This window comes from Solanum dulcamara, chromosome 3, assembly GCF_947179165.1.
Source record: "Solanum dulcamara chromosome 3, daSolDulc1.2, whole genome shotgun sequence".
NCBI lineage: Eukaryota > Viridiplantae > Streptophyta > Magnoliopsida > Solanales > Solanaceae > Solanum > Solanum dulcamara.
This window is the reverse complement of record NC_077239.1, coordinates 69473270-69481166: the sequence shown is the minus strand read 5'-3', so window position 1 is coordinate 69481166 and position 7897 is coordinate 69473270. Positions and strand designations below refer to the sequence as shown.

General features: G+C 33.7%; 1 protein-coding gene across 3 annotated transcripts; it reads left to right on the top strand.

Annotated features, from left to right (window-relative positions):
* Positions 1 to 272: 272 nt before the first annotated feature.
* Positions 273 to 4968, top strand: LOC129882762 (myosin-binding protein 1-like). Of its 3 annotated transcripts, none has more exons than XM_055957203.1 (4): positions 273 to 720; positions 874 to 2199; positions 2331 to 3804; positions 4624 to 4968. In XM_055957203.1, exons 2-3 carry the CDS (start codon positions 1023 to 1025, stop codon positions 3761 to 3763), a joined length of 2610 nt encoding a protein of 869 aa, XP_055813178.1. In that variant the 5' UTR covers positions 273 to 720; positions 874 to 1022; the 3' UTR covers positions 3764 to 3804; positions 4624 to 4968. The 3 variants fall into 3 exon arrangements, with proteins under 3 accessions (XP_055813178.1, XP_055813177.1, XP_055813176.1); XM_055957202.1 differs by having other exon boundaries at positions 274 to 577; positions 4620 to 4968; XM_055957201.1 differs by having other exon boundaries at positions 274 to 720; positions 4620 to 4968.
* The last annotated feature ends 2929 nt before the right edge of the window (positions 4969 to 7897 follow it).

The window sequence follows — 7897 nt, the reverse complement described above, 5'->3', positions numbered from 1 at the left end:
ATTATAAGTTATTAAATATTTGAGGAATACCAAAAAATATTAAGTACTTCTAAAAAACTTGAAAAAATAAAAACTACATAAGTACATTTAAAAAACTATTTTAAACCTACCCAAATTAAAAGGACCATTTAATAATCTTCTCCTTACATTATTGTCTCTTCTCCGGGTTGTTGAAAGTAAAGTTTTAAGTATATACCAATAATTTAAAATCAACCAATATAATGTTAGATTAGTCGTTATCGATTATTATTCCTTCATTTTTATTTACACTTATTTTATTTTTGGCCGAAATCTAATAAAACATTAAAGAAATTTGTATATATCATTAAAAGGAAGCTTTATTGCAAACCACAAAAGGGAAAAAGAAAACAAATTGGACCAAAATTAATTAAACAGAACAATAAAAACATAAGGAAAATAAAAAAAATTAGAAGTTGTGAATGTTTTTATTTTTATTATTATTTTATTTTATTTTTAAGGGAAGAAGTGCAGAATTTCAAGGATAGAGAAGTCATCGAAGCATTGTGTCTTGTTTTATGCAGACAAGTAGGAATCTGAATTTCTGTTGGTTCCAACGGTCAGTCATCCTTTGGGACCAAAAGAATTCTTTCATATTATTTTTTTCCAATTTTGGTTGAATAATTAATAATAATGATGATGACCATGATGGTGGTTTTCATTTATTAATCTTGAAATTTGCACTTTCGATTTCATCAACAGGTATGATCTTGAAATTTGATTCTTGAAATTAATGTCAATTTTCATTTTCTGGGGTTTTATTTTTTCGTTTGTTCTTTCATGTGTTGTGGGTCAATTCTTGAAATTTATGGGCATTATTGATTGATTTTGTTTTATGGTTTCTTGGGTTTTCAGGGTGTATGGTTAAATTGCTGATATAGATTTGAGAAAAAGGGTTACTTTTTATGAAATTGTTGTTTGGGTGATTGACAAGTGTTCTCATTGGTTTGGTTTACTGGAAATGTAATGTGATTTTGGGAAGAGTAAAATTTATTTTGTGGGCAATGGCTGCCGGAGGGATTTCATCTGGTAAGCAGAGAAATCCGCGGGGATTTATGACAGTCTTGTCTTCTGCTGTTTGTGAATGGTTCTTGATGTTTATGTTGTTTCTGGATGCGGCATTGTCGTATTTGATCATCAAATTTGCGAGTTACTATGAGTTGCAAACACCATGTATGTTGTGTTCAAGGTTTGATCATATAGTTGGGGACAAGAAAACTGGATGTTATAGGAGACATCTTTGTAGGAACCATAAAGAGGATATAACATTTCAAGTGTTTTGTCATATTCATGGTAATCTTGCTGATGTTCGTGCTATGTGTGAAGAATGTCTTGTATCATTTGCTACTGAGAACATACTTATTAAAGAATCGGATAACTTGATGATTGATAAATTGGGGAATAAGAGCTTTATACCTAGTTCTCCTGGCCCATGGAACTGTTCTTGTTGTCAGAAGACGTGGAGGGCTCGATCAAGTTCTCAAAGATTGCTCCAGCTAACTTCAGTTGGTTTTGGAGCTTCTAAGGCTAATGTCAAGCCTCCTCTACCACGGGCACCAGGTCGTAGCCGTTTTAGCCGCCGTGATAGCTTTAAGAAGATCAGGGATAAAATTTCTGGGCCAGAGTCACCTAGGAAAAGGGCTTCTGCTCTTGACCCTTTATCACATGTAGGATATACAGAGTTGAAGATTACTTCAGATTCTGAGTCAGAAATCCAGATTTCAGATGATGAGGATGGATGTTCTGCTACTCGTGGTAAAACTGATTCTAGATCGGAAGATAATGTTCAACATGACAAAGGAATAACACAGAAATTAGAAAATGATCAGCCTCGCCAATCTTCTGAATCCAAGCCTTCTCTTCTGGATCGGCCAATGCAGCTGGCTGCCAGCTCGGGCAAAACTGTGAGCTTTCAGGCATCTAATGATTTTGTAGGGCATGGCTTAGCAGAACTTGATTGGGAAAGTCTTTCTCCTAAGACCGGTGCTTCTGTATTGCCAGAGTTCATCTCATCATATAATATTGTCCAGTCACCCAACCCTTTAGAAGATCATCACACGTCACGAGAGAGTATAAAGTCCAATATTTTTCTCCCTCGTATCTCAGACCTCTCTGCACTTTCGGAGCTCATATCAGTGACCAATATACCTTCTTCATCCAGTACTAAGATCCATGAGACGGGTAAGCTGATTTTTCTCTTTGATTGATGCGTCTTATCCACTTTGTTTTGTCTATGCAAATTATATTTACCTGTAGAGTTATTCCAAGAAATGCAGTTGAATTCCTATATTTCAATTTGTTTTGTTTTGTAGATTTGACCGAAGCAAATGATGAAGTAAACAACTTAAATGAGAATTATATTGCAAAATCTCCAGTTCATTTAGATAACAGTGCTCCATCTATATCGAACCAAAAAAATCAAGTTGATATATCTATTGTGAGTAATGGAGAGAGAAAAGTATCAGATAGGCTTGGAGAACCAAATGCAATTAGTGATTCTGCAAATGCTGGAGAAGATGTGAAGTCGCTTCCCCAACTTTCAACTTCTGGGATGGATGAATCACAAACTGCAAGTCTTAGAGATCATGGTGATGACCGCCAAAGAAGTGATGCGTCTAGCTCTGACGGGGTACATATGGTTCAAACATCTACCATCCTGGGGAGAGATGATTCAGGTAATGAATCAGCAGATGGACTTAGCGTCAGTGAAATTGAGGGCGAAAGTATTTTTGATAGGTTGAAACGACAAATTGAACATGATAAGAGATACATAAATTCTCTATACAAGGAACTGGAGGAAGAAAGGAGTGCGTCAGCCATTGCCACTAATCAGGCAATGGCCATGATCACTAGGTTGCAAGAGGAGAAGGCATCACTTCATATGGAGGCCTTGCAGTATTTAAGAATGATGGAAGAGCAAGCCGAGTATGATATGGAGGCACTAGAAAGGGCTAATGATCAACTTGCTGAAAGGGAGAAAGAGTTGCAAGATCTGGAAGAAGAGTTATTATTATATAGGAGTAATGTTCCAGATGAATTAGCAGCAGAAGATCCACAGAAGGAAAGCAAAAACCTGAAAGAAGAAAATGTAATAAATGAGAATCATAGTTTAGAACATGTTGAAAACAAGCTCAGTGGCAGTTCAGATTCGAAAACTATTAAAGTATCCAAAATCAGTGATAAACCTAGACAGTTTAATGATTCAATATGTAACTTCGAGGATGAAAAGCTCATTATTTCAAAACATCTGAAGAACTTGGAGAAAAAGCTTTTACAAATTTCTGGCAGACAGGCCTCAGATAATGTTCCTTGTAACGGATGTTCAGAAAGGATAAAGAAAGATGTTGATAATCAAGTTAAGAAACAAAGTGATGATGGGGAAAGTACTAATTCCCAACAGGAGGAGATTTCTTCATCCACACGCAATGATTTTTCTAAATCAAATGGAGGTTCCATTGACAAGCCTGCTGATTTAGATGTGGAAAATTCTATTGTTAGTGAAAAGACAAATCATGTAGACATTAAGCATAGCAAGGTTTCCTCTCTTGGAGGTGAAGTTGATGGGGCTGCTATAGGAAATGAAATATCAGAGCTTAGTGAGAGGTTACAAGCACTTGAGGATGACTGTAAATTCCTCATGTATGCCTTTAACTCGCTCCAGAATGGACATGAAGGAATACATCTTATTCAGGAAATAGCTCATCAGCTGCAAGAAATACGGAAAATTGATCTTGACAAGAGATGACTATCTCTAAACTTTGAAATTTCAAGTTTTACAATGACAAGGTAAGCTTTTATTTAAATGACCAGCAATCTCGTAATCCTGATCTCTGATGTGCAAAGATTCTTTTCTACATTTAATATCGAATATTATGCTGAGGGATAAGGATTTAGTGAGAATATTTTCTTTGATGACTTCTTATAAGCGAGATTCCTTATAAGATAGTAACACTCATTATACTTGAAATAAATACTATATTTGTTACTCTGGAAAATAAAAGCGAGGTTACTAGTAATGCAGAGTTGGCAGAACGATACTGCTTAGATAACAAGGATGGAAAGCGTTCCTCTTGTGTTATTTTTTTTTTCTGGGGAGGATGAGTGATGACAAATCTGTCAACTGGTGCCCATATGCGACCGATAATAATATCTATTTCTTGCTCCTTAACCATTTTAATCTGCTCTATGCTTTACGGAACTTTTAGAAAAATAATTTTGAAACTATTAGAGACTAGGTCTTGACAAATCATGACGTTGCATGTATATGTGAAGCTAATTGATCAAGAACTGAAGTCCTCCTCCCTCTAATAAATTATGTTTCTAAATTGAAGCCTGAAGTTGGATTGCAGCCATCTTAGTATGTTTACTTTCAATATAGTTCAATAGCTGGATAAACATAAGGATCTAAGATAGATGCTTCGACTGTAAATGACCCTCGGACTTTACATCCTATTGCACTTGACGATGTTGTTCTTCTATGTTTATGTCCTTATGATCTATGGATATGTACCATATCAGCTATCAAAATTTATATTACCATGCTTTGTTTTCTACATGATTCCTATTATTCTACTTTAATTAATTTTTTACCTCCTTTGTAGCCAGAAGCCCAGCTGCATCATTATTTACAGCTCATAGTTGGAAAGGAGAAGCTCATGACGCCAAAGAAATCGTTTTGATGATCGAGAATTGGTCTAAAGTACTGCTTTTCATGTCTTGTTGTTTTCTTAAATTGGTTTTGTTGAAAAGTTACAGCTCATCCTTTCGTTTTTGTTTCCTTTTCCTGTTTTTGGGTCCTTTTTCACAATTTTGTTAGTCGTTAATGTGATCGTGTGGTGCGAGATTTTGGTGTAATGTGTATGTATCTTTTTTCAAGGTTGGGCTTTGTTGCCAGGTTTCACAACTGTAAATGTAGATAGGTTCTTCAAAGGACTTCCAAATTTGCTTCTACTGCTGACTGCCTCTCTGTTGTTTCTTTCTTCACTTTCTTTCAGTTTTAGCTAAAGAACCTAAGCCACGTTGATACATTCTATGGCTTACTCGCTGGTGAAAAACTTAAATATTCATCTGCCTAATCTATAAGCCTTAAATATGTAACTCGCTGGTGCATAGTCGGTATATAACTATCTATTCTGGTGGGAGGTAACATGTATTTAGTAAAATAATCGTGGTATGCACACGATTGATCAAGGCATCACGTTATTAGAAAAAAGAAACTTCACATTTTTCCTTAAGGGTAATGAATGTCATTTCTGTTATAGGTACTAGAATGTTTTTATAGAGAAGTAAAATATGACATGAAAAATTGATTTTGAAGAAAATTGTAATACTGTTATAATGAGGCTTGTTATAGAAAGATTTGACTATAATATTAAAATAACTAAAAAAAATTATCAATAAATTTCAAATTCTGACTTTGCCTGGACACGAGTACTCAATTTCAAATTTCCTCTTTTATGTTGCTTGATAATCAAATTTCTGCTTCAATGACGCGTGTATATTGAAGATCAACTTGCAATTGCTTTCATCAAGCTTTTTGGCTATTGGCTAATTGGCCAAAAGTCACAAACATAAAGTAATTTCCAATGTCATGATGATACTAATTCATCGCATTTTCTTCTAGGTTGCCTCATGCTACCTTAATCTCTACAGAGAATTAATAATAAAAAAAATGGTGTTTTAAGTCATCAAAACTTTGAATTCTTTTTAAATTAATTAAATCCCAAGGTTTAATGACCTGCGTAATTGTCTACCTAATCTTGATTTATTAACTGTATTTTCCTCTTGAATTTTGTTACCATAGGGTGGAGTTTTTAGATAACTATCGAGTGCTGACTTTCTAGATTTCTACTAATTAATAAGTTACAATAAGGTGTCTATCTCATCGTCGTGTTTGCTGACCTCAAAGACATTTTGAAATTTCTACAAGGCGGCCAGTTGAACAACTTCATCGAAAAATTATATTATATTAGAGTAAATTATAAAAAATATTTAAATCAAATATTAGCTTTTATATATATATAATTTTAAACTTTTTGATGAATTTTTTTATTTCACTCCTTCATGATTGTTGTATTTAACTGTATTGTTTGTACTTAGAACTATCAAAATGGGCTGATCTGACCCAATTCTAAAGGGCTAACAAGTTAAATGGGTTAAAATGAGTTGATTCTTTTAACTACAGGGCCTATAAAATAGCAACCTAGCCCAATTCTAAATGACTAGGATTGGGATGAGTTGACTATTCAATCAAAAGATGAAACATATTGGCCTCTTAAAAAGACAATCAAACATTGATGAATACAATAATACGTTTAAAATTCACATGTCCATGAATTGCATACAGTTTAGTGGAATACTTTAAAAACAACAGAATATAGCAAGATACAATAGTCAACATTCATAGGATTCATCAGAAAAACATACATTACATGACCATTTTTTTCATAAACTAGACAAGAAAGGAGAAACGAAAAATTCGACATAAACACAAAAGTAAAAAGGTCAAATATTCATAGTTATAATAACTTTAATTGCCTAGTTGCTGAAAATTTGACAAAATAAAACACTATTTAAAATATATATAATGAATATTTTTAAAATTTATGATCCACGGGCTGACCTCTGAGGCTCGCGGGCTGAGCCTATGAGGCTGGCGGACCAAATGACGTTGGGCTAAAAATCCCCGTTCCTAAATAGGCTAATTTATTTTAGCTCAACCCCACTTAATTTAGTAAAGATTACACAAATCACATAGTGTTAAGAGCTAATTACATCTTATCCCTATTTTTTTCCAAATTACAAAAATTTATTAAATTTGGTAGAATCCGGATACATTCTAAAACGTCTTGATACATCATGTAAAGTGATGTATCCGACGTCATGATACATTATGAAAAGTGATGTATCCGACCGATACATCGCATAAAGTGATGTATCCGAACAATAAATCGCGTAAATTGATGTATCAAACATTCCGAAACATCACGTAAATTGATGTATCCGATCGATATATCATGTTAAGTGATGTATTGAGAATAGGAGAGAGTAAGAATTTTTGTATTTTTTTCAAACGGTAGAAAATTTTTAAAAAATATAATAAAATCAGTTGGACACTTGAATAATTTTTCTGTTAATTTAAAAATTGAGTTGAACGGACCTTACGGGTCAAACCCATTTTGACAGCTCCATTTGTACCTTCTTTTGCGTTAGAAAAATAAATTAGGATAATTTTATTTAATTCCTCCTTTATCTCTTATGAAATGTCGGCGACGAAATTTTAGGTGCAACCACCATTCTCATTTCTCAAGAGTATCACAAAGCAAAGAAATAAATCACCAAGCTTTCATCGATTTTTTATTTGTAATTGTTTCTGGGGTAAAAGTCAAAAAACAGAATTTGAAAATTATTATTTCTAAAAATTGCCTTGGCGATTTGATAATTGTTATCCTTGATATATGTTTTAATATCCTGTTTTGTTTGAAAATTTCGGATATAGGTGTAGACATTGAAATTTTATGAAACTCTATAAGACGTGTTCAATTTTGACTCTACAAGATGAATTCAATTTCAGTTGGGTTCTCGGAGGCTACTCCACCCTAAATCCTAATTTATGCCTATATAAAGAATATTATATTCACTTGAAAAGACATATCAAATATCTCATAAACTCTTGTGATATTCATAAAGAGATCAAGATATGATAGACTTTGTACGCCACTGACGGCCCTCTTAGGAGAGAAGCCCCTCTTAGGAGAAGTCTGTACTCATATTGTTTATCAATAAAATTATGTTTCTTCATATTTTTTTTGTGATTGCATGCAGTTTATTTTAATCACTTTAAAATTTATTTCAAACAAATTGGCACGCGTAGTGGACC